This window comes from Bubalus bubalis, chromosome 12, assembly GCF_019923935.1.
Source record: "Bubalus bubalis isolate 160015118507 breed Murrah chromosome 12, NDDB_SH_1, whole genome shotgun sequence".
Taxonomy (NCBI): Eukaryota; Metazoa; Chordata; class Mammalia; order Artiodactyla; family Bovidae; genus Bubalus; species Bubalus bubalis.
In genome coordinates, this window is record NC_059168.1 from 92,800,621 (window position 1) to 92,828,411 (window position 27,791).

The 27,791-nt window shown below is 40.5% G+C and overlaps 2 protein-coding genes across 2 annotated transcripts; both read left to right on the plus strand.

The window, feature by feature from the left end:
- The first annotated feature begins 441 nt into the window (after positions 1–441).
- Positions 442–1,413, plus strand: LOC102392959 (olfactory receptor 1L8-like). Its single transcript, XM_025262444.3, has one exon. It carries the CDS (start codon positions 484–486, stop codon positions 1,411–1,413), a length of 930 nt encoding a protein of 309 aa, XP_025118229.3. The 5' UTR covers positions 442–483.
- Positions 1,414–8,264: 6,851 nt separating this feature from the next.
- LOC102408671 (olfactory receptor 1L8-like) lies at positions 8,265–9,358 on the plus strand. Its single transcript, XM_044926677.2, has one exon. The coding sequence runs from the start codon at positions 8,414–8,416 to the stop codon at positions 9,356–9,358; it is 945 nt and encodes a 314-aa protein (XP_044782612.1). The 5' UTR covers positions 8,265–8,413.
- Positions 9,359–27,791: the final 18,433 nt, after the last annotated feature.

Sequence of the window (27,791 nt, forward strand, 5' to 3'; positions counted from 1 at the left end):
ATCTAAAATACTCCCCACCCACAATGGTCTCTTACACTATTAATACCCTATTTTTTAACAAATGTATTGCTATTTGATATTATATTACATATACTGTTTGTAATCATCTGACCTATCAGCGAAGCTACATGGATTACATAAAGGCAAAGATTTCTGCTTTGTTGCTGTATTCCCAGCACTAGGAACTTCCTAGATTTCCCAGACTAGGAACTAAGGAACTTGAATTGGAGGTTCCTTTAGAGTTTTTCTAAAGGAAAACTCTTCTTCTGTTCCTCCTGGTTTCAACACAAGATGCTTATGATAACGTGGATTTGGGAACAGAGGACCACATCAAAAACCACGAGGGTAACGAGCTTTCCCAGCACAGCTGCCAATAGTGACCAAACAGAGGAAACAAAGACTTGCTGGGCTCTTGTGATCTGGGCTGTGGAATTGGAGCATGATGAATAACAAACCTTCTTGTATCTAACTAGACCCAAGTCAATGGAAAGACTCAACCAAACCAGCAGTGTTTCTGAGTTCATCCTCCTGGGACTCTCCTCCCGGCCTGAGGACCAGAAGCCACTCTTTATCCTCTTCCTCATCATGTACCTGGTCACCATAACAGGGAATGTGCTCATCATCCTGGCCATCAGCTCTGACCCCCAACTGCACACCCCCATGTATGTCTTCTTGAGTGTCCTGTCTTTCACTGACATTTGGTATACAACAACCATTGTCCCCAGGATGCTAGTTGACTTCCTGTCAGAGAAGACCATCTCCTATGCTGGATGTCTGACCCAGATGTATTTCATATATGCTCTGGGCAACACTGATAATTGTCTTCTGGCAGCCATGGCCTATGACCGCTATGTGGCCATCTGTGACCCCTTCCACTATGTCACCATCATGAGCCACTGCCGCTGTGTCCTGCTAGTGGCCTTCTCCTGCTCATTGCCTCACCTCCACTCACTCCTACACATACTTCTGCTGAATCAGCTCACCTTCTGTGACTCCAATGTGGTCCACCACTTTTTCTGTGACATCAACCCTCTGCTGAAATTGTCCTGCTCCTCCATATTTGTCAATGATATCACAATAAAGACAGAAGGGCTGGTGTTCTGGGTGACCCCCTTCCTATGCATTGTTTTCTCGTATGTGCGAATCCTCGTAGCAGTTCTCAGGATCCCCTCAGCTGCAGGGAAACGCAAAGCCTTCTCCACCTGTGGCTCCCACTTCACTGTGGTGATCCTGTTTTATGGAAGCATCTTTTATGTCTATTTACAGCCCTTGTCCAGCTACAATGTTCAGGACCGAGTGGCTACACTTGTCTACACAGTTCTGTCCTCCATGCTCAACCCTTTCATTTACAGTCTGAGAAATAAAGACATGAAGAGGGGCCTGGGGAAGCTGATGGGCAGGAGGAAATCCTAGCTCAAAGGAGGAAATCCTAGTCTTTTGGGGATATGTTCATGGGTTTCTCTGAGGCTCTAGATGCTATTTCTGCTAGTTCCTGATACACATAATAAACTCTTGTAGGTCAGCAGAAATGACTCACATGTGTCACAGATGTTGGGTTGTGTCCACTTCTGTACACGTACAACTATTAACCATGGAGACTTTATGATGTTTCAGGAATAGGCTCCAGGTCTACCAAAGTCTTGGCTTCCAGTTTTCATGTATCAGCATCTCTCTTCCTGTCTTCCTCTTCTCCAGGAAACCACATCCTTTTCATTGCTCCAAATGCTGTTGAAACCTTTGTTTCCCACAAACTTTGCTAGAACTTAACATATATCTGTTCAATAACTTTTGATTCCCTTAATATAATTTGGCTCTCAATGTAATTTCTGGAATAAACTAGCTTTTTGAAAGTCGTTGCAGTGATTCAGAAAAGGAGAAGCAGAGAGAGAGTGACAGGATTGAGGCTCTTAAGAAACTGAAGCTTCCACCAAGCAAGGAGTGTGTCTAGTGCAACAGTTATCCAGGGATTGTGCCTCTTCCTTCTTCCATATGTTTGACAGCACAATGTTCTAGGCTCTGTAGTGAACAACAGCCCAACTCTTAGCCCCGCTTAGCCAAATCACCTAGTAGTTCAGCAGACAACTGCCCTGATAATCAGGCCAGTGTGCATGAGGCTGAGTTGCCTCTGGGTCTCTACCCTGGTCATCTGGTGCCTCAAATATGCCTCAAGGCACTGGTCTTGTTCTCTCTCTTAGCTTTAGTTCCCCTTTAGAGAGTCCCCTATTGCCACCATCATAATCATCCAGATCTGTCTGCTTTCCAGAGAAAGTACATACATTAATTCTATGTACGTAGAATTAATGATTCTAAGGAGAGTATAAAAACCCACATGTGAACATTAAAGGCAGATATAACTAGGAACTTTGGGAACCATTCAGAGACATACTGAGTGCTCTGGGAAGTAGAGTCATCTAGGCAAGGACTTTATACTGTTCACTTCTGTTTCTTCCTTTATTCTTTATTATTACTCAGTGATTTTATACTTTATTTTATATCTGAATATATTATCATTTATACTTCTTCTATGTTCTTCTTGGAGCTATTATTCAATAGGTCTCATTGGGCCTGTGAACCTGAATTTTAAGGAGCACCCCATAGAAAAGACTAACCTAGTCTTTATGTGGGAAGCTGCATGATTGAAAATTTCCTACCACTGCCTATGTCCCATTATTTGTATTTCTGGACTCATGCCTTCATTAATGCTATATCAAGTGTATAATCTACATATATACAGATACTCATGGATTGCAGCATTTTTCATAATAGAAAAAATTAGAAAAATTAAGAATAATCTAAATGCCCATCAATAGAGAAATAGATAAATAGTGGTTCAATTTTTCCATAGAGAGAAATAATCTGTAATAGATATACATAAGGAGGTATATCTCTAGGACTGACCTGAAAAGCCATTACGAATACAAACGAAAATGTCTATGAATAAACCTGTTAGGGTAAAAAAAAAACAAGTATATATCTGTGTGTGTGTGTGAGGGTATATTTTTTTGTATCTAGTGAGATTATATACCCAGTAAGAAAACATGCACCCTTACACACACACACACACACACACATATAACACACACACCGTTACACAAAAGACTAGAAGGAAATAATGTGTGCTTTAAAGTCTGCACATATTTTTAACATCAGAATTTTTAAAAGGGGACTTTTTTTTTTCATAAATAAACACCAATTGTTAAGAGTAGTGTAAAATCTAACTATTGCTCTGTTGTTCCTCATCATTGAGTTTTGTTGAGTTTTGTTTTGTTTAAAAAGCAATAATATCGCATCATGATAGGAAAGAGCTGGTAGAAAAGAGGTCAGATCACCAATGAGACCCTCCGTTGAATGTCCTAATTCTCATTTTGATGAACTAGATAAGGAGGAAACACTTCATGCCTGAAACAATCACACTTCTACACAACATAGGGTTTTTGCTATCAACACTTTGGATTTGGAAGAGAAAATCCTGATCTGTACACTTTTCTCCAAGACTGGGCATGGCCATGGAGCTATGGCTATGTCCCTCGAGTCAGTCTGAGTGAGGTCCAAGAATTTTCATTTCTAACAAGCCCTCAGGTGATGCCACATACTGATTAATAAAAATACTTTGAGAATCACTGGTCTAGTAGATACCAGGACCCACTATAGACCTATTGTAATGAAGGCTATGTGGATATTGGTGAAAGAGTAGACAAACAAGACAGCTGCTATAAAATAGAGAGCCCAGAAACACACACCCTCCAGCCCCCTGTTGGTATATACTTGACACGAATGAGGCGCATTTTTTCTTGAGTGCAGCTTAAGACAGTTGGAAAATCACATGCAAAAATGAAACTGGATTCTTACCACATACCATATGCAAAAATTTACTCCTGATGAGTTACAAACTTACATATGAAAACCAAAAACTAAAAATGTTTAGAAAGTAATATAGGAGAATATCTTTTTCTCCTTAAGATAGAAAAATATTTCTTTAATAAGAAACAGAAAGTAAGCACTAACCATACAAGGAAATTGTAAATTAGACTTGTTACTATCAAAGACATCATAGCAGAAAAAGACAAATAACAAAATAGTAAAAGGTATTTGAAATTCATAAAACCAATTAAAACATCCAGATTAAGAGTACATAAAGATCCCTAGAAATCAGTAAGAAAAACAGGCAAAGCTGGGGGCTGAGGGAGATGAGGGTCTAGGAAAAAAATTAAATAAATCTGTCACAAAAGAGAAGAAAATCTAAATGACCAATAATCATATGAAAATATGATGTGTTACATTAATAATCAGAGAAATTAATATTAAATAACAATGGGGAGCCATTGCACACCAACAGATAATAAAAATTAGAATTCTGAGGATAAATATGAAAAGTTTAAAAAATATGAAGCAATATAAAATTATGCTGTTAGTAGCAATATAAATTAACAGCATAATTTTATATTGCTTCATATTTTTTAAACTTTTCATATTTATGCTGTTAGTAGCAATATAAATTCGGAGAAGGCAATGGCACCCCACTCCAGTACTCTTGCCTGGAAAATCCCATGGATGGAGGAGCCTGGTAGGCTGCAGTCCATGGAGTCGCTAAGAGTCGGACACGACTGAGCGACTTCACTTTGACTTTTCACTTTCATGCATTGGAGAAGGAAATGGCAACCCACTCCAGTGTTCTTGACTGGAGAATCCCAGGGACGGAGGAGCCTGGTGGGCTGCCGTCTATGGGGTCGCACAGAGTCGGACACGACTGAAGCGACTTAGCAGCAGCAGCAGCAATATAAATTGGTACAGTCACTTTAGGAAACAATTTGCTATCATCTATATAGTTCAAGTAAAGATACAGCAAAGTGACTAGGTTTAACAAGACTGTGCTCTACAGTTGAAAATTTTTATGACAGGAGATTTTAAAAGTTGTCACTACAAAAATCAAAACTATGGATATGTTAACTAACATTATTGTGGTCATCATTTTGCAATAAATACATCTGTTAAATCACTGTGTTGTACACATTAAACAATGTTCTATGTCCATTATTTCTCAATAAACTGTAAATAAATAGTATTTGTCAAGAGATTAAATTAATAGAAAGAAAGCCAGCCATCTGAATAGTAATTAGAAGATGCAGGACCCAAACCCAGGACTTTCTGTCTCTATAGTATTTACTCTTAATATGTAGATAAAATTTTTAAATTAAACTCACAGGTAAGGGAAAAGACACACATGTGTTGTATGAGGCACTGGCTTATCCTGAGGGCAGTAGCAGAATGTACTTTTCCCCCTATATCCTTGCTGTGAATGATATTCACCAAAATACGCAAGTATTCTCTGTATAAATTCCAAAAGGAAATTTGCTCCCTGATGTCAGTGCCAAGAAGAGTTATATCTTCATTTAGCAGAGGAAGGACTTGAGGTTCATAGAGGCTAAGTAACTTTTCAAAAGCAACTACTAAGGGGCAAGACCAGCATTCTAATAAGTATCTATCTTCCTCATTGCTGAACCCCAAAGCTCTGAGACTAAACTCTGAAAACACATGCATTATTTGATCCAAAGTCCGTTTGCTATATGACAATAACCATTGCCTTACCCTATGATTTAAGCCTATATAAACTTACATTAGCCTAATCCCACATACAAAAATGTATAATCCATGTGCCTCCCCAGACACTGGAAAGCACATTTACACTATTGAACTACCCCTCACTGAATATCCTAAAAATTGCAACCTCCTCATTTTGGCTTGTCTTCCCCAGATCTAGAATACACCTTGGTCGACATCCAAATCCCCCCAAATTCAAGTTTTCACCTACATAAATATCTGTCCATCCCTCATAACTATAGTTGGGCAAACAGAAGCATGCCCTTGAGATGTCACAGAGAGATTAAGAAGATCAAAGATCAGTCCCAACATCTAAACAGGAAGCCTCAGGGGTCCTCGTCCCCTTGGAGACAAACCTCCTAGACAGTTCATCACGCCACAACATCCTTAGACTAATAAGAATCTCAGAGGCCACAGAGCAGACCTCAGACTCGTGAGAAGCTGGCTGTACTGCCACACCCAAGAGAGCCCTCCCACTTGAGTCAGAGCATCTCTGCCTTCTGAGATCTGGAGCTGGGAGAGCAGCAGTGAGCGAGGGACCAGGGACCGTTAAGAAAGAAGGGTGGGGTTGAGGTCAGGGAAGGAAAACGTGTTACCCCTTTGGAGTAGTATATCAGCTCCTCCTCCATCCCTGCTTGTCTCCTTGTCAATCGGCCCCGAATTTCATGGGAGACACATGAGGAAGCTGAGCTTTGACTGAGAAGCAGACGTGACTTGATGAACGCACATGGTGCACATCAGCTTCTGGAGAGGCTGAGAAAGAAGGAGAAGCATCTGGACATAGAGGTGAGCTTCAGAAGCTGGCCACCCACTTGGCTACTCCAACCCACTTTGGTACCTTACTTTTTTTCTCCCAGATACTTTCAAATATCTCACAGACTGAGACATCCTAAGGTCCAAGTAGAACTTCCATGTGGCATTTGGTCCTTAGTTCAACCAGTTTGATCTCTAACCCATTTATACCATTGGTTTTATTGGAAGTAAAACCCCACCAGTAGAAGGGAAAGAAAAGAAAACCCATCATATTCACAGCCTGATCCACTCACCCTGTGCTTTTAGAACTATTCTTCCTGATTCTCAGATCCAAAATATTCCTCCTTTTTTCTAGTCATCAACCTGTGTGTTCTTCACATCTGTGACCTGCAGCACCGAATTCCATTAATTCACTAACTCTGCACTAACTTTTGTATTCCACATTCCCCAGGCAAGCCTTCCATAAATACCTCATCTTTGAATATTGATCAGTGTGTGATACACTGCTTTACAGACATAGTATCTCAGTTGTTATTCATTAAACATCAAGAATGAGTTTGCGAACAGGTGATGGAGGAAAAATCAAACTCCCACAATTCAACTTTAGTCCAGGGCACTGTCCACTCCAGGACCCCAACTCCACTCACTAGACACACAGCGGTCACACAGAGTCAAATTTTTCCACCTGATTTTGGCCAGTTTATCATGGAGATTCAAAATTTCAACTTCCTCCATCTCTACTTCACAGAAAGATAGGCTACCTCTTTTGCAACTCCAAGGATGCATTCTGATCATGGAAGAAGAATCATTGTTAATTAAGGGACATAGAAGGGTAATTCATGTAGGAAACTGTCAAAATGAGGAAAACAGTGTCTGTGCCTGATTGTGATAGACAATAAATATACCAAAACTGGAGGAGAGGTACATAATGCTTAAGAGCATAAGCTTGATGTTTGATACCTGATGCTATTCAACTCCTTAGTAACCATGAGCAAACCGCTTCACCTCTGTAAACCTTAGTTCCCTGAAACAATGCATGCTTCATAATTCCTTATCATGGGATTTAGTCAAGTGCTTAGCATAGGTTTCATAGGGAATATGTATTTGTAAACACTGGTTGTTATTTTCTGCTTTAACTACTGATACACTCAAATCACTAGATGCATGAACAAATATTCCTTCCATAAAATTTTGCAAAATGATATCATGCCATGAGGTAAGGAGGATTAGCTTCCCATTCTGTGCCCAAACAAGGAAAATAAAACAATGTTGACCTAGCTTCACCATTCCTCTTAGACTTGCCCTGTTGGTTGTTTCAGCAAACCCTTACCCGTTTCCCAGACATGCAAAGTTAAATCCAATAGGATAACAACTGAATGTGCTTTAGAAGGAATGATGGTTCTGTGACTTCTGTGTTTCACCATCCACACCCTCCAGCCATCTCCATTGTCTTATAATACCCTATTTTGCTAACAAAACTTCTCTTCACCTGATGTAATGTTCCATATTCTGTTTGTCCATGATCTATCTCCCAAAATACAACATGAACTACACGAAGCAAATATATTTTTGCTATGTTCCCATTAGGGAAACAGAGTTTCTCCCAGAATAGGAACTAAGCAACTTGATCAAAGAAGACCACTCTGATGGATTCTATAGGAAAACTCTTCTTCTGTCCCTACAGCTTGCAATATAAGGTCCTTATGATGCCCATGGATTTGGGAAGCTAAGACCACATCATGGACCATGAGGATGAGAAGCTTTCCCTGCACACCTGCTGTGAAAGTGAAAGTGTTAGTGGCACTATGGACTGTAGCCTGCCTGGCTTCTCTGTCCATAGAATTCATCAGGCAAGAATACTGGAGTGGGTAGCCATTCCCTTCTCCAGGGAATCTTCCCAACCCAGTGATTGACCCAGGTCCCCTGCATTGCAGACAGATTCTTTGGGAAAGTACAGTTGCTACTGGTAACCAAAAAGCTTGGTGGGTTCTCCTGATTTGGACAATGGAATTGGAGCATGTGAAATAACAAAACAGCTTGCATATAACTTAGACCCAAGTCAATGGAAAGACTCAACCAAACCAGTAGTGTCTCTGAATTCATCCTCCTGGGACTCTCCTTCTGGCCTGAGGACCAGAAGCCACTCTTCATCCTCTTCCTCATCATATATCTGGTCACCATAACAGGGAATCTGCTCATCATCCTGGCCATCCACTCTGACCCCCAACTGCACACCCCCATGTATTTCTTTTTGAGTTTCCTGTCTTTCACTGACATTTGCTTCACAGCAACCATTGTCCCCAGGATGCTGGTGAGCTTTCTGTCACACAAGACCATCTCCTATGCTGGGTGCCTTACCCAGATGTATTTTATATATGCCTTGGGCAACACTGACAGTTGGCTTCTAGTACTCATGGCCTTTGACCGCTATGTGGCCATCCGTGACCCCTTCCACTATGTCACCATCATGAGTCACCGCCGCTGTGTCTTGCTGGTGGCTTTCTCCTGCTTATTGCCTCACTTCCACTCTCTCCTACACACACTTCTACTGAATCACCTCACCTTCTGTGACTCCAACATTATCCATCATTTTCTCTGTGACCTCAGCCCTCTGATGAAATTATCCTGCTCCTCCACATTTGTCAATGAAATTGTGTTAATGACAGAGGCATCTGCCTTTTTGGTGACTCCTTTTCTATGCGTTGCTTTTTCTTACATACGAATCCTCATCACGGTTCTCAAAATTCCCTCAGCTTCTGGGAAACACAAAGCCTTCTCCACCTGTGGGTCTCACCTTACAGCGGTAACACTCTTTTATGGAAGCATCTTCTATGTCTATTTACAGCCTGTGTCCACCTACACTGTCAGGGACCACGTGGCAACAATTGTCTACACAGTTCTGTCCTCCATGCTCAATCCTTTTATCTACAGCCTAAGAAACAAAGACCTGAAACAGGGTCTGAGGAAGCTGGTGGGCAGGAGGAAACCTCAGGCAGCACCCCCTTGATGAAAACACAAGGGAATCTTCCCCATTTGAATCTGGTTTCTACTGGGTTTTGGTGAACAAGCAAGCTCTTGGAGGTTAACATTTTTAACCCATGCGATAATAGGCATTGTGGTCAATTACATCCATTGATGAAGACCCTTTATTTGACTTTGCTTCTGCTTAAATCATGATGTTCTTCCCCACTGTTTCTCCTCTTTCCTATGAAGATTCATTACATTGCATATTCCAGATGAGATGCTTTAAACCAATCTTTTTCCCACAGATATTTCCTGAACAAATTTCTCATTTCAAGACTTATCCTCCAAAATCCTTCACATTTCAGTATATTGCTAAAAATAAATACTTAATTTGTAGCTGTTGGATGCCTTTGCAAACATTTGAAAGGGGAGACGGAAGGAGAGGAGGAGGAGAAAGAGTACATTTTAGCTAACTTTCACTTTGAATATTTTTATAACTCCTCATTTTTCTCATTCAAAAATGTTTTCTTGTTTAAAACTTCAGTTTTCACTTTTTCTCCTCTTTGTTTTTCTGTTCCTCACTTATTGTATTGCTATGACTTTATTTCTTTTCAATTTCATCATTTTTTAACCAAACAACTAAAAATTGCTAATGACCAGAAAGAATAAGAATCAAGAAATTATCCATTCCACAGGGGGAATGCTGAAACCTTTCCTCCCTCCATCTATCACTAAAGTATGTTTTAAAATATATAATTTAATACTTATTCTAGAAACTTCAAGTCTTAAGAATCTCACAGAAATATTGCCATAACCGTATGTTGAGTGTAGAGATTTTATTTGAGTGAATCTTAGTTTTTAATATAAAAATAGGCCAAAACATAAAATCATATCAGTAGTAAATAAATCAATTATGATTAATTGCAGTATTGTTTTAATGTATAAGGGCTGTAATAGATGGAGAATGGGAGACATGTGTGTTTCAAAAAATAGTGTGCATCCATAAAAAGCCAGGAGTCTGATCTTCAAAGCAGAAAGCTTTTCCACTCCATCACAATAAAAATAGTGCAAACTCCAAGTAGCAGACAGAATATATAGTGACTTATTTGGTAATTGCTGTTGTTCAGTCACTAAGTCATGTTCAACTCTGCCACTCCATGACCTGCAGCATGTCAGGCTTCCCTGTCCTTTACTGTCTTCTGGTGTTTGCTCAAACTGATGTCCATTGAGTAGATGATGCCATCCAATCTTCTCTTCCTCTGTCTCCCCCTTCTCCTCCTGCCCTCTATTTTTCCCAACATCAGTTTTTTCCAGTGATTCAGGTCTTCGCATCAGGGGGGCCGAAGTATTGGCGCTTCAGCTTCATTATCAGTCCTTCCAATGAATATTCAGGACTGATTTCCTTTAGGATGGACTGGTTTGATCTCCTTGCTGTCCAAGGGACTCTCGAGAATCTTCTCCAGCACCACAGTTGAAAAGCATCAATTCTTCAGCAGAAATGGACGAAAGCAGCAGCTCTGGAGAGTCTCATCTTGCTGCATGCCTATAGAGGGCGGTAGAGTTGAACCAGAGCTGATTGTCCAGAGAAACCCGGTTTGGGTTAGGACAGGTAGAAATCAGAAAAAGTGCAAGAACTAAGGCAGTTGAAGAGAGATCACCTAATGAAAAATAAAGGCAGGAATGGGATTCAATATTCCTTTCTTAAGAAACTACCTCAAAGCAAGAGTTTAGTGTTCTTAACTGTTATCTCATGTGTACTGCTGAGTCATGGCCAATAATGTTCCAGAATTCATTTTTCCATGAGAGGAAGAATTGGACCAAACCCACATTAAAACAATTTTCTGAGACCTTTTATTTTGTTCTTGTTCGGTCGCTAAATCTTTTCCAACTCTGAGATGCCATGGCCTGCAGCATGCCAGGCTTCTCTGTTCACTGTTTCCTGGAGTTTGCTCAAATTCATGTCCATTGAGACCTTTTATATACAATTTATGTACAATTTAGAAAGACGATGTCAATGAGTTCCTTAAAGACCTGCCTAAACTATAGTAATTTGGGCTTATCACTTCAGTCACATATTATTACGTTTGCTGTTGCACTAGGAGGATGCCTGCCTTTGAACCTCTATGACATACTGTGACTGTCAGGTAGTAACTGCTACTTTATGTTTCTGTAGCCAGAGTAACACCCTGGTTAAAGCAAGTACTTGATTATGAGAGACACACATTACTGTCCTCTGCCTGACACACTGGAATCTAATTTGGTCTTTTAACTACACCAGATTTCAATGTGGATGGAAAACTATACTGGAAGGAATTTACAAAGTAAAATGGAACTGCTAAATGATCCAGCAATTTCACTTCTGGGTATTTACCTGAATAAAAGAAAAACACTAATCCAAAAAAATGCACCCTGATGTTCATTGAAGCATTATTTACAATAAAGAGGGTATGAAAACTCACTAAGTGCTCATCAGTAGATGAATAGATTGAACAAAGATGTGGTGTGCACGACACAGAGCAGGCTGCTACTGTTGGGTGGTGCCCACCCCCACGACCACCATGTCCTCTGCCTGCCTTTTGTCAAAGAATAAGTTTAATCACAGAAGAACTGCAGAAACAAAGGAAAACAGTCAAAGGAGACCAAATAATAATAACGTGGTCATTAAGCTTGAACTAAAGTCAAGGACCTTTAGTGCTTTCTCAAGGGCTGTAGATAATATTCTGAGTCATATCCTGGGAGCTGTCTTAAAGGTACTAGAATACCAGGTGGAGAAGTTAACTGCTTGATGACCAGACTGCATCCAGGACATGAGGGGCCACAATTCTGAGAACTGGCTGGAAAGAAATGGGAACATATGGACCCTGAAACTGAAGATTAACTGTACCTAAAACAACCAAGATGATGCTGGTCAGATCAACGATGACCAGTTTGAAAATGACTATGCTTTTCTATACATTGCTCGCCCCCACTCCCACCCCGCCGCCAGTCTATCTGTAAAAGTTCTCACCCCCTGCTTGTTGGGGGCGGAGTGGAAGTCAGCCTTTGGACAGATGTCGATGTTGGCCACCCTTCCCCGCAGTTGCAGGCACCTGAAATAAAGCAAACTTTCCTTTCCACCAACCTGGTCTGTCTGTTGACTTCTGAGAGGTGAGCAGCCAAACCCCACATATCTTTCAATAACATGCATAGAAAATGGACTATTCAGATCAGATCAGTCGCTCAGTCTGTCCGACTCTTTGCGACCCCATGAATCGCAGCACGCCAGGCTTCCCTGTCCATCACCAATTCCCGGAGTTCACTCAGACTCACATCCATTGAGTCAGTGATGCCATCCAGCCATCTCATCCTCTGTCGTCCCCTTCTCCTCCTGCCCCCAATCCCTCCCAGCATCAGAGTCTTTTCCAATGAGTCAACTCTTCGCATGAGGTGGCCAAAGTACTGGAGTTTCAGCTTTAGCATCATTCCTTCCAAAGAAATCCCAAGGCTGATCTCCTTCAGAATGGGCTGGTTGGATCTCCTTGCAGTCCAAGGCACTCTCAAGAGTCTTCTCCAACAACACAGTTCAAAAGCATCAATTCTTCGGCACTCAGCCTTCTTCACAGTCCAACTCTCACATCCATACATGACCACAGGAAAAACCATAGCCTTGACTAGACGAACCTTTGTTGGCAAAGTAATGTCTCTGCTTTTGAACATGCTATCTAGGTTGGTCATAACTTTCCTTCCAAGGAGTAAGCGTCTTTTAATTTCATGGCTGCAGTCACCATCTTCAGTGATTTTGGAGCCCAGAAAAATAAAGTCTGACACTGTTTCCACTGTTTCCCCATCTATTTCCCATGAAGTGGTGGGACCGGATGTCATGGTCTTCTTTTTCTGAATGCTGAGCTTTAAGCCAACTTTTTCACTCTCCACTTTCACTTTCATCAAGAGGCTTTTTACTTCCTCTTCACTTTCTGCCATAAGGGTGGTGTCATCTGCATATCTGAGGTGATTGATATTTCTCCCGGCAATCTTGATTCCAGCTTGTGTTTCTTCCAGTCCAGCGTTTCTCATGATGTACTCTGCATATAAGTTAAACAAACAGGGTGACAATATACAGCCTTGACGAACTCCTTTTCCTATTTGGAACCAGTCTGTTGTTCCATGTCCAGTTCTAACTGTTGCTTCCTGACCTGCATACAAATTTCTCAGGAGGCAGATCAGGTGGTCTGGTATTCCCATCTCTTGAAGAATTTTCCACAGTTTCTTGTGATCCATACAGTCAAAGGCTTTGGCATAGTCAATAAAGCAGAAATAGATGTTTTTCTGGAACTCTCTTGCTTTTTATATGATCCAGCGGATGTTGGCAATTTGATCTCTGGTTCCTCTGCCTTTTCTAAAACCAGCTTGAACATCAGGAAGTTCACGGTTCACGTATTGCTGAAGCCTGGCTTGGAGAATTTTGAGCATTATTTTACTAGCGTGTGAGATGAGTGCAATTGTGTGGTAGTTTGAGCATTCTTTGGCATTGCCTTTCTTTGGGATTGGAATGAAAACGGACATTTTCCAGTCCTGTGGCCACTGCTGAGTTGTCCAAATTTGCTGGCATATTGAGTGCAGCACTTTCACAGCATCATCTTTCAGGATTTGGAATAGCTCAACTGGAATTCCATCACCTCCACTAGCTTTGTTCGTAGTGTTGCTTTCTAAGGCCCACTTGACTTCACATTCCAGGATGTCTGGCTCTAGGTCAATGATCACACCATTGTGATTATCTGGGTCATGAAGATCTTTTTTGTATAGTTCTTCTGTGTATTCTTGCCATCTCTTCTTAATATCTTCTGCTTCTGTTAGGTTCATACCATTTCTGTCCTTTATCGAGCCCATCTTTGCATGAAATATTCCTTTGGTATCTCTGATTTTCTTGAAGAGATCCCTAGTCTTTCCCATTCTGTTGTTTTCCTCTATTTCTTTGCATTGATCGCTAAAGAAGGCTTTCCTATCTCTTCTTGCTATTCTTTGGAACTCTGCATTCAGATACTTTTATCTTTCCTTTTCTCCTTTGCTTTTCACTTCTCTTCTTTTCACAGCTATTTGTAAGGTCTCCCCAGACAGCCATTTTGCTTTTTTGCATTTCTTTTCCATGGGGATGCTCTTGATCCCTGTCTCCTGTACAACATCATGGACCTCATTCCATAGTTCATCAGGCACTCTATCTATCAGATCTAGGCCCTTAAATCTATTTCTCACTTCCACTGTATAATCATAAGGGATTTGATTTAGGTCATACCTGAATGGTCTAGTGGTTTTCCCTACTTTCTTCAATTTCAGTCTGAATTTGGCAATAAGGAGTTCATGGTCTGAGCCACAGTCAGCTCCTGGTCTTGTTTTTGCTGACTGCATAGAGCTTCTCCATCTTTGGCTGCAAAGAATATAATCAATCTGATTTCGGTGTTGACCATCTGGTGATGTCCATATATAGAGTCTTCTCTTGTGTTGTTGGAAGAGGGTGTTTGTTATGACCAGTTACTCAGCCATAAAAAATGAAATCTTGCTATTTGTAACAAGATGGATGAACTTGAGGATATTATACTAAGCGAAATAAGTCACACAGAGAAAGAAAAATACCATATGATATCACTTTAATATGTAATCTAAAAAACAAAACAAAATGAAAACAGACTCATAAATACAGAGAACAAATGGGTGATAGCCAGAGGGGATTTGGAGGGGAGGGGGAAAGTGGAAGGGGATTAGAGATACAAGCTTCCAGCTATAAATCAACAACCTGCAGAGATGCACCATACATCATAAGAAGTCTGGTCACTAATAATGTAATAGCTCTGTGTGAGGACAGATGATGACTGATTTACAGATACAGAGAACAAACTAGTGGCTGCCAGTGATGAGAGGGAAGAGGGGAGAGGCAATAGAGGCTTAGGGATTTTTTTAAGGGTTATGATGGAATTATATGGAGAAGGCAATGGCACCCCACTCCAGTACTCTTGCCTGGAAAATCTCATGGATGGAGGAGCCTGGTAGGCTGCAGTCCATGGGGTCGCTAAGAGTCGGACACGACTGAGGGACTTCACTTTCACTTTTCACTTTCATGTATTGGAGAAGGAAATGGCAACCCACTCCAGTATTCTTGCCTGGAGAATCCTAGGGATGGGGGAGCCTGGTGGGCTGCCGTTTTGGGGGTCGCACAGAGTCGGACATGACTGAAGTGACTTAGCAGCAGTAGCAGCATGGAATTATATGAAATCATGTAAGTGAAACTTCAAAATTGTAAAGGCACTATATAATTAAAGAATCTTTCATTGAATAAAAACAAGGATCTAAATAAAACAATTTCCCCTTAAAAAAATAAAACAGAGAAAGAAAAGTATTGTCTGATAATACTTATATATAGATTACTGAAAAAACAAACTACTGAAAAAAAGACACAGATTCATAGATACATGGAGCAAACTATAGGTTAGCAGTAGGGAAGAGGGGAGGGAAGAGGCAAGATGGGGTAGAGAATTAAGAGTTACCAACCACTATGGGGTCCATGGGGTCGCTAAAACTCGGACACGACTGAGCGACTTCACTTTCACTTCTCACTTTCATGCATTGGAGAAGGAAATGGCAACCCACTCCTGTGTTCTTGCCTGGAGAATCCCAGGGACCAGGGAGCCTGTTGGGCTGCCATCTATGGCGTCGCACAGAGTCAGACACGACTGAAGCGACTTAGCAATAGCAGCAGCAACCACTATGCAGAAAATAAATAACCTACAAGGACATATTGTTCAGCACATGGAATACACCCAATATTTTATAGTAACTATAAATGGAATATAACTTTAAAATTTATGAATCACTGTGTTGGATACCCAAACTTATATAATATTGTACATCAACTAGACCTCAATTTGAAAAAAAATTTTTTTAAACTTCTAAGTGAGCAGATATAAAAGTTCTCACCAAAACAAGTCAATAAGTTTTAACCATGTAAACGTATGGATGTATTAACTAGCATTACTGTAGTGATCATTCTTCAACAAATACATGTTCTGTGTGAGGCAGTGGTACTCTGAGGGTGGTAGCAGAATGTGTTTTATTTCCTATAATATTGTTGTAGATATTATTCACCGTAATATACAATGTTCTCAGTATAGAGCTCAAAAGGAAATTTCATTTCTTGTTTTGGTGCCAGAATTGTTACACTAATTTTTCAGATGAAGAACCTGAAGCTTATAGAGGCTAAGAAGCTTATTAAAAGCAACTACTAAGTGACAAGGCCAACGTTCTAGTAAATATCTCCTTTCCCCAACACTTTACCTCAAAACACTGCTCTTAGTCTAAACTATGAAATACATACCTTTTTTCCAAAGCTGTTTTGCTAAATGTGACAGTAGCTTTTGCTGGAGCCTGCCCTTTAAATATACATTAATGTTAACCTAATCTCACCTAGTAAAATATTTACTCCACATGCAGACAGACAGTGGAAAGCATGTACACACCATTGATCTACCCCCATGGAATCCCCTGAAACTGCAGCCTTTTCACATTGACTCATGACCTCCCCAAACCTAGAATACATTTTGGTCCACATCTGAGTCTCCAAAAATGAAAGTATTCACCCACATAATTATTTGTCCACTCTTGATAATCCATAGTAAAGGAAACTGAAGCATGCCCTTGAGATGTCACAGTGAGGTTTGGAAGCTCTGAGATTAGTCCTAACATCTAAACTGGAAGCCTCAAGGGTCCCCTGTCCCCTTGGAGTCAGTCGTGCTGACAGTGGTTCCCATTCTGCTTTCTCTGTCTGCTCTCTACTCCCTCTCTGGGGACAAATTCCCCTGAGAGGTCATCACACCTCAACTCCCTCAGCCTACCAAGTGCCCCAGACACCAGTAGAGCAGACCTCAGACTCATGAGAAGCTGGCTGGGCTTCCTCAGTCAGGAGAGTCCTCCCACTTGAGTCAGAGCATCTCTGCCTTCTGAGATCTGGAGCTGGGAGAGCAGCAGTGAGCCCAGGACCAGGTGTTGGGAAAGAAGTGGGTGTTGAGGTCAGGGAAGGGAAACATGTTATCCCTCTGGAGTAGTAGATAGCTCCTCCTCCATCCCAGCTTCTCTCGTCGATCAGCCCAGAAGTTCATGGGAGACACATGAGGAAGCTGAGCTTTGTGTGAGAAGCAGACGTGACCTGATGAACAGATGTGGTGCAGATCAGCTTCTGGAGGGCCTGGGAAGGGAAGAAAAGCATCTGGACATGGAGGTGAGTTTCAGGAAACTGGCCACCCACTTGGCTACTCCAATCCAGTTTGGTACCTTACTCTTTCCTCCAAGATACTTTCAAATAACTCATGGATTGAGAAGTCATAAGGTCCAAGTAAAATTTCCATATGCCATTTGGTTTTAAATCCATCCAGTTGGACTTCTAGGCTATCTATACCACATTTTAAAAAATGTTGGCTGCACCAGGTCTTCGTTGCAGCATGCGGACTCCTAGTTGTAGGATATGAATTCTTAATTTTGTCATGTGGGATCTAGTTCCCTGACCAATGATCGAACCCAAGCCCCCTGTGTTGGCAGCATGGAGTCTTAGTCACTGGACCACCAGAGAAGTCCCCCTATACCACATGTTTTAATGGAAGCAGAGCCCATAAGTAGGATAGAGACAAAAACTATGGAATCCCCAGCCTCATTCACTCAACCTGTGCTTTTTTTTTTAGATTAATTTTTTTTATTGTATTCATTTTGCCATACATCAACATGGATCTGCCACAGATGTACACGTGTTCCCAATCCTGAACCCCCCCTCCCACCTCCTTCCCACACCATCCCTCTGGGTCATCCCAGTGCACCAGCCCCAAGTTTCCTGTATCCTGCATCGAACCTGGACTGGTGATTTGTTTCATATATGGTATTATATATGTTTTAATGCCATTCTCCCAAATCATCCCCTCCCCCCACCTCTCCCACAGAGTCCAAAAGACTGTTCTATACAACTGTGTCTCTTTTGCTGTCTCGCTTACAGGGTTATCGTTACCGTCTTTCTAAATTCCATATATATGCGTTAGTATACTGTATTGATGTTTTTCTTTCTGGCTTACTTCACTCTGTATAATCGACTCCAGTTTCATCCACCTCATTAGAACGGATTCAAATGTATTCTTTTTAATGGCTGAGTAATATTCCATTGTGTATATGTACCACAGCTTTCTTATCCATTCATCTGCTGATGGACATCTAGGTTGCTTCCATGTCCTGGCTATTATAAACAGTGCTGCGATGAACATTGGGGTACACGTGTCTCTTTCAATTCTGGTTTCATTGGTGTGTATGCCCAGCAGTGGGATTGCTGGGCATATGGCAGTTCTATTTCCAGTTTTTTAAGGAATCTTCACACTGTTCTCCATAGTGGCTGTACTAGTTTGCATTCCCACCAACAGTGTAAGAGGGTTCCCTTTTCTCCACATCCTCTCCAGCATTTATTGCTTGTAGACTTTTGGATCGCAGCCATTCTGACTGGAGAGAAATGGCACCTCATAGTGGTTTTGATTTGCATTTCTCTGATAATGAGTGATGTTGAGCATTTTTTCATGTGTTTGTTAGCCATCTGTATGTCTTCTTTAGAGAAATGTCTATTTAGTTCATTGGCCCATTTTTTATTGAGTTGTTTATTTTTCTGGAATTGAGCTGTAGGAGTTGCTTGTATATTTTTGAGATTAGTTGTTTGTCAGTTGCTTCATTTGCTATTATTTTCTTCCGTTCTGAAGGCTGTCTTTTCACCTTGCTAATAGTTTCCTTGGTTGTGCAGAAGCTTTTAATTTTAATTAGGTCCCATTTGTTTATTTTTGCTTTTATTTCCAATATTCTTGGGAGGTGGGTCATAGAGGATCCTGCTGTGATTTATGTCGGAGAGTGTTTTGCCTATGTTCTCCTCTAGGAGTTTTATAGTTTCTGGTCTTATGTTTAGATCTTTAATCCATTTTGAGTTTATTTTTGTGTATGGTGTTAGAAAGTGTTCTAGTTTCATTCTTTTACAAGTGGTTGACCAGTTTTCCCAGCACCAATTGTTAAAGAGATTGTCTTTAATCCATTGTATATTCTTACCTCCTTTGTCAAAGATAAGGTGTCCATATGTGCATGGATTTATCTCTGGGCTTTCTATTTTGTTCCATTGATCTATATTTCTGTCTTTGTGCCAATATCATACTGTCTTGATGACTGTGGCTTTGTAGTAGAGCCTGAAGTGAGGCAGGTTGATTCCTCCAGTCCATTCTTCTTTCTCAAGATTGCTTTGGCTATTCGAGGTTTTTTGTATTTCCATGCAAATTGTGAAATTATTTGTTCTAGCTCTGTGAAAAATACCATTGGTAGCTTGAATAGATATTTCATTGAATCTATAGATTGCTTTGGGTAGTATACTCGTTTTCACTATATTGATTCTTCCAATCCATGAACATGGTATATTTCTCCATCTATTAGTGTCCTCTTTGATTTCTTTCATCAGAGTTTTATAGTTTTCTATATATAGGCCTTTAGTTTCTTTAGGTAGATATATTCCTAAGTATTTTATTCTTTTCATTGCAATGGTGAATGGAATTGTTTCCTTAATTTCTCTTTCTATTTTCTCATTATTAGTGTATAGGAATGCAAGGGATTTCTGTGTGTTGATTTTATATCCTGCAACTTTACTATATTCATGATTAGCTCTAGTAATTTTCTGGTGGAGTCTTTAGTGTTTTCTATGTAGAGGATCATGTCACCTGCAAACAGTGTGAGTTTTACTTCTTCTTTTACAATTTGGATTCCTTTTATTTCTTTTTCTGCTCTGATAGCTGTGGCCAAAACTTCCAAAACTATGTTGAATAGTAATGGTGAAAGTGGGCACCCTTGTCTTGTTCCTGACTTTAGAGGAAATGCTTTCAATTTTTCACCATTGAGGATAATGTTTGCTGTGGGCTTGTCATATATAGCTTTTATTATGTTGAGGTATGTTCCTTCTATTCCTGCTTTCTGAGAGTTTTTATCATAAATGGATGTTGAATTTTGTCAAAGGCTTTCTCTGCATCTATTGAGATAATCATATGGCTTTTATTTTTCAATTTGTTAATGTGGTGTATTACATTGTTTCATTTGCGGATATTGAAGAATCCTTGCATCCCTGGGATAAAGCACACTTGGTCATGGTGTATGATCTTTTCAATGTGTTGTTGGATTCTAATTGCTAGAATTTTGTTAAGGATTTTTTGCATCTATGTTCATCAGTGATATTGGCCTGTAGTTTTGTTTTTGTTTTTGTTTTTGTGGCCTCTTTGTCAGATTTTGGTGTTAGGGTGATGGTGGCCTCATAGAATGAGTTTGGAAGTTTACCTTCCTCTGCAATTTTCTGGAAGAGTTTGAGCAGGATAGGTGTTAACTCTTCTCTAAATTTTTGGTAGAATTCAGCTGTGAAGCCGTCTGGACCTGGGCTTTTGTTTGCTGGAAAATTTTTGATTACAGTTTCAATTTCCGTGCTTGTGATAGGTCTGTTAAGATTTTCTATTTCTTCCTGGTCCAGTTTTGGAAAGTTGTACTTTTCTAAGAATTTGTCCATTTCTTCCACGTTGTCCATTTTATTGCCATATAATTGTTGATAGTAATCTCTTATGATCCTTTGTATTTCTGTGTTGTCTGTTGTGATCTCTCCATTTTCGTTTCTAATTTTATTGATTTGATTTTTGTCCCTTTGTTTCTTGATGAGTCTGGCTAATGGTTTGTCAATTTTATTTATCCTTTCAAAGAACCAGCTTTTGGCTTTGTTGATTTTTGCTATGGTCTCTTTTGTTTCTTTTGCATTTATTTCTGCTCTAATTTTTGAGATTTCTTTCCTTCTACTAACCCTGGGGTGCTTCATTTCTTCCTTTACTAGTTGCTTTTGGTGTAGAGTTAGGTTATTGATTTGACTTTTTTCTTGTTTCTTGAGGTATGCCTGTATTGCTATGAACTTTCCCCTTAGGACTGCTTTTACCTTGTCCCACAGGTTTTGGGTTGTTGTGTTTTCATTTTCATTTGTTTCTATGCAAATTTTGATTTCTTTTTTGATTTCTTCTGTGATTTGTTGGTTATTCAGCAGCGTGTTGTTCAGCCTCCATATGTTGGAATTTTTAATAGTTTTTCTCCTGTAATTGAGATCTAATCTTACTTCATTGTGGTCAGAAAAGATGCTTGGAATGATTTCAATTTTTTTGAATTTACCAAGGCTAGCTTTAGGGCCCAGGATGTGATCTATCCTGGAGAAGGTTCCATGTGTGCTTGAGAAAAAGGTGAAATTCATTGTTTTGGGATGAAATGTCCTATAGATATCAATTAGGTCTAACTGGTCTATTGTATCATTTAAAGTTTGTGTTTCCTTGTTAATTTTCTGTTTAGTTGATCTATCCATAGGTGTGAGTGGGGTATTAAAGTCTCCCACTATTATTGTGTTATTGTTAATTTCCCCTTTCATGCTTGTTAGCATTTGTCTTACATATTGTGGTGCTCCTATGTTGGGTGCATATATATTTATAATTGTTATATCTTCTTCTTGGATTGATCCTTTGATCATTATGTAGTGTCCTTCTTTGTCTCTTTTCACAGCCTTTGTTTTAAAGTCTATTTTATCTGATATAAGTATTGCTACTCCTGCTTTCTTTTGGTCTCTATTTGCGTGGAATATCTTTTTCCAGCCCTTCACTTTCAGTCTGTATGTGTCCCCTGTTTTGAGATGGGTCTCTTGTAGACAACATATATAGGGGTCTTGTTTTCATATCCATTCAGCCAGTCTTTGTCTTTTGGTTGGGGCATTCAACCCATTTACGTTTAAGGTAATTATTGATACATATGATCCAGTTGCCATTTACTTTATTGTTTGGGGTTTGAGTTTATACACCCTTTTTGTGTTTCCTGTCTAGAGACTATCCTTTAGCATTAGTTGGAGAGCTGGTTTGGTGGTGCTGAATTCTCTCGGCTTTTGCTTGTCTGTAAAGCTTTTGATTTCTCCTTCATATTTGAATGAGATCCTTGCTGGGTACAGTAATTTGGGCTGTAGTTTACTTTCTTTCATCATTTTAAGTATGTCTTGCCATTCCCTCCTGGCCTGAAGAGTTTTATTGAAAGATCAGCTGTTATCCTTATGGGAATCCCCTTGTGTGTTATTTGTTGTTTTTCCCTTGCTGCTTCTAATATTTGTCCTTTTTGTTTGATCTTTGTTAATTTGATTAATATGTGTCTTGGGGTGTTTCGCCTTGGGTTTATCCTGTTTTGGACTCTCTGGGTTTCTTGGACTTGGGTGATTATTTCCTTCCCGATTTTAGGGAAGTTTTCACCTATTATCTCCTCAAGTATTTTCTCATTGTCTTTCTGTCTTCTTCTTCTGGGACCCCTATGAGTTGAATGTTGGGGCGTTTAACACTGTCCTGGAGGTCTCTGAGATTGTCCTCATTTCTTTTAATTCGTTTTTCTTTTATCCTCTCTGATTCATTCATTTCTACCATTCTATCTTCTACTTCACTAATCCTATCTTCTGCCTCTGTTATTCTACTATTTTTTGCCTCCAGAGTGTTTTTGATCTCATTTATTACATTATTCATTATATATTGACTCTTTTTTATTTCTTCTAGGTCCTTGTTAACCTTTCTTGCATCCTCTCAATCCTTGTCTCCAGGCTATTTATCTGTGATTCCATTTTGATTTCAATATTTGGATCATTTTCACTATCATTATTTGGAATTCTTTACCAGGTAGATTCCCTATCTCTTGCTATTTTGTTTGGTTTGGTGGGCATTTATCCTGTTCCTTTACCTGCTGGGTATTCCTCTGTCTCTTCATCTTGTTTATATTGCTGAGTTTGGGGTGGCCTTTCTGTATTCTGGCAGTTTGTGGAGTTCTCTTTATTGTGGAGTTTCCTCACTGTGGGTGGGGTTGTACAGGTGGCTTGTCAAGGTTTCTTGGTTAGGGAAGCTTGTGTCGTGTTCTGGTGGGTGGAGCTGGATTTCTTCTCTCTGGAGTGCAATGAAGTGTCCAGTAATGAGTTATGAGATGTCAATGGTTTTGGAGCAACTTTGGGCAGTCTGTGTATTGGAGCTCAGGGCTGTGTTCCTGTGTTGCTGGAGAATTTGCTTGGTATGTCTTGCTCTGGAACTTGTTGGCCCTTGGGTGGTGCTTGGTTTCAGTGTAGGTATGGAGACGCTTGATGAGCTCCTGTCAATTACTGTTCCCTGGAGTCAGGAGTTCTCTGGTGTTCTCAGGATTCAGACTTAAGCCTCCTGCTTCTGGTTTTCAGTCTTATTTTTACAGTAGTCTCAAGACTTCTCCTTATATACAGCACCATTGATAAAACTTCTAGGTTAAAGATGAAAAGTTTCTCCACAGTGAGGGACACCCAGAGAGGTTCACAGAGTTACATGGAGAAGCGAAGAAGGACGAGGGAGTTAGAGGTGACCTGAATGAGATGAGGTGGAATCAATAGAGGAGAGAGCAAGTTAGCCAGTAATCACTTCCTTATGGGCACTCCACAACTGGACCGCTCAGATATGTTCTTGGAGTTATACAGGGAACAGAAAAGGGAGGAAGGACACAGAGGTTGCCAGGAGGATAAAAGCAGGGAATCAAAAGGAGAGAGACAGATCCAGCCAGTAATCAGTTCTCTAAATCTTCTCCACCGTCTGGAACACACAGAGATTCAGAGAGTTGGGTAGAGAAGAGAGGGGGAAGGGAGGAGACAGATTTGAGCTGGTTAAGAAAAGGTTGTGTCCAAAGGGGGAGAGAGCTGTCAAGCCAGTAATTGCGCTCCCAAGTAAAAATGGGTACTGAAGATTGGGTTCTTAAAGGTACAAAATTGATAACAAATACCAAAAAGCAAAGATTAAAAATCTAGAGTAGAATTTGGAATTTCAAAAATACAGTATTAAAGAAAAGAAGAAAAAAAAAAGAGAAAGAAACAAAAGAAACAAAATCGCAAAAATAATAAAAAAATATATCTATATATGGATTTTGCTTTAAAAAATAGGGTCTTTTTTTTTTGCAAAATAATGGTAGGTTATAAAAGTGAAAATTAAAGGATTAACAGAGGACTTAAATTTTTTTTTTAAATAATAAAAAAAGAAAGATCGTAAAAATATATCTAGGGCTTTCTTTGGTGGGTATTGTGAAGTCAGTTCATTTTTGGATAGTTCCTTGGTCCGGCTTATATTTCTCAAGATCTAAAGGCCCCTTCCTATGGAGTCAGTACTAATGACAGGGTTTTAATCTATTGCACCTGTCACTTCCAAGGCGGTTCCCTCTGTTTTAGCTTCTTTTGTTTGCTCGTCTCTTCAGTGTCTGATTTCTGCCCTGATAAAAAGAGGGCGGTGGTGGACACTTATTTTAGGCTCACTTGTTCAGTCGCGCTGTGGGGAGGGAGGGACGGTGCAAACAAATAACACTGGCATGTGCTCCCAGTGTCTCGGCCACACTGGGCCTGCCCCCGCTCATGACGTGTGTACCCTCCCTGCCCACACTGCTCAGGCTCTAGGTTGCTCCTCCGGGAAACGTCTGAGGCCAGCCTTGGGCTGCATGCACCTCCCAGGTCTATGCCGCTCAGGTTCAGGCACTCGGGTAGTCCTCAGAGGCACAGACTCCATTGGGCCTGCGTTTTGTGCCCTTCCCAGGTCCGAGCAGCTCAAGTGATGAGGTGTTTGGTGAGCTCGGTCGCTGTGACTTATCGCCTCCCCCATCCCTGCTGCTCGGTTTTCTGCATGTACAACCGGTGCACCTTCTCAGGTGGATGTTCACTGTCCAGAACCCCAGGAAGTCTTAGTTAGCAAAGAAGCCTGCTTGAAGTTTGGTAGATAATGTCTCTCTGGGGCTGTGATTGCCCCCTTCCAGCTCTGGCTGCCTGTCACCGGAGTGGGTGGTCTGCAGTCGGCTACTTCTGTTCAGCCCTTTGTTCTGTGTGTGGGCCTGGCGGTGTCTTAGGGCTTTTCATGTGGTAGCTATCCCACAGTCTGCTTTGCTAGCCCAAGTTAGTTTGCTCAGATTGCCCTCGGGGCATTCAGGCCAGATCCTTACTCTAAGCAATACAGCCCGTTCCTCCCTGCCCAGCCCCCACTTGCTAGTGGCGGGTGCAGGCGTCTGCACTGCTTCTCCACTGGGGGAGTTACGGTTGGGCTCATAATCTGTGGGGTTTAATTATTTATTTATTTTCCCTCCCTGTTATGTTGCCCTCTGTGCTTCCAAGGCTCGCCACAGACTCTGCAGTGAGAGTCTTTCCTGGTGTTTGGAAACTTCTCTCTTTTTAAGACTCCCTTCCTGGGATGGAGCCCCATCCCTACTTTTTTTGTCTCTTTCTCTCTCTCTCTCTCTCTTTTTTTTTTTGTCTTTTATATTTTTTCCTATCTCCTTTTGAAGACAATGGGCTGCTTTTCTGGGTGCCTGATGTCCTCTGCTGGCATTCAGAAATTGTTTTGTGGAATTTACTCAACATTTAGATATTCTTTTGATGAATTTGTGGGGGAGAAAGTGGTCTCCCTGTCCTATTCCTCCACCATCTTAGGACCGCCCGTTGGGTTCTCTATTTTATAGCAGCTGTCTTGTTTGTCTAGTCTTTCACCAATATCCACATAGCCTTCATTGCAATAGGTCTATAGTGGGTCTTGATATCTACTAGACTAGTGATTCTCAAAGTATTTTTATTAATCAGTATGTGGCATCACCTGAGGGCTTGTAGGAAATGAAAATTCTTGGACCTCACTCAGACTGACTCGAGGGACATAGCCATAGCTCCGTGGCCATGCCCAGTCTTGGAGAAAAGTGTACAGATCAGGATTTTCTCTTCCAAACCCAAAGTGTTGATAGCAAAAACCCTATGTTGTGTAGAAGTGTGATTGTTTCAGGCATGAAGTGTTTCCTCCTTATCTAGTTCATCAAAATGAGAATTAGGACATTCAATGGAGGGTCCCATTGGTGATCCGACCTCTTTTCTACCAGCTCTTTCCTATCATGATGCGATATTATTGCTTTTTAAACAAAACAAAACTAAACAAAACTCAATGATGAGGAACAACAGAGCAATAGATTTTACACTACTCTTAACAATTGGTGTTTATTTATTTAAAAAAAATGTCCCCTTTTAAAAATTCTGATGTTAAAAATATGTGCAGACTTTAAAGCACACATTATTTCTTTCTAGTCTTTTGTATAACGGTGTATGTGTTCTCTCTCTGTGTGTGTGTGTGTGTGTGTGTGTAAGGGTGTATGTTTTCTTACTGGGTATATAATCTCACCAGATACACAAAAATATACCCTCACACACACACACAAACACACACAGATATATATACTTTTTTTTTTACCCTAACATGTTTACTCAAAGACAATTTCATTTATATTGTAATGGGTTTTCAGGTCAGTCCTAGAGATATACCTCCTTATGTATATATATTACAGATTATTTCTCTCTATGGAAAAGTGAACCACTATTTATCTATTTCTCTATTGATGGGCATTTAGATTATTTTTAATTTTTCTAATTTTTTTCTATTATGTAAAATGCTGCAATCAGTGAGTATCTGTATACATGTAGATTCAGTTCAGTTCAGTCACTCAGTCATATCTGACTCTTTGTGACCCCATGAATCGCAGCATACCAGGCCTCTCCTTAGAATCATTAATTCTAAGTACATAGAATTAATGTATGTACTTTCTCTGGGAAGCAGACAGATCTGGATGATTATAATGGTGGCAATAGGAGACTCTCTAAGGGGAACTAAAGCTAAGAGAGGGAATAAGACCAGTGCGTTTGAGGCATATTTGAGGCACCAGATGACCAGGGTAGAGACCCTGAGGCAACTCAGCCTCATGTACCCTGGCCTGATAATCAGGGCAGTTGTGTGCTGAACTACTAGGTCACCTGGCTAAGCGGGGCTAAAAGTTGGGCTTTTGTTCACTACAGAGACTAGAACATTGTGCTGTCAAACATATGGAAGAAGGAAAGGCACAATCCCTGGATAACTGTTGCACTAGACACACTCCTCGCTTGGTGGAAGTTTCCGTTTCTTAAGAGCCTCAATCCTGTCACTCTCTCTCTGCTTCTCCTTTTCTGAATCATTGCAATGACTTGAAAAAGCTAGTTTATTCCAGAAATTACATTGAGAGCCAAATTATATTAAGGGAATCAAAAGTTACTGAACAGATATATGCTAAGTTCTAGGAAATTTTGTGGGAAACAAAGGTGTCAACAGCATTTGGAGCAATGAAAAGGATGTGGTTTCCTGGAGAAGAGGAAGACAGGAAGAGAGATGCTGATACATGAAAACTGGAAGCCAAGACTTTGGTAGACGTGAAGCCTATTCCTGAATCATCATAAAGTCTCCATGGTTAATAGTTGTATGTGTAAAGAAGTGGACACAACCCAACATCTGTGACACATGTGAGTCATTTCTGCTGACCTACAAGAGTTTATTATGTGTATCAGAAACTAGCAGAAACAGCATCTAGAGCCTCAG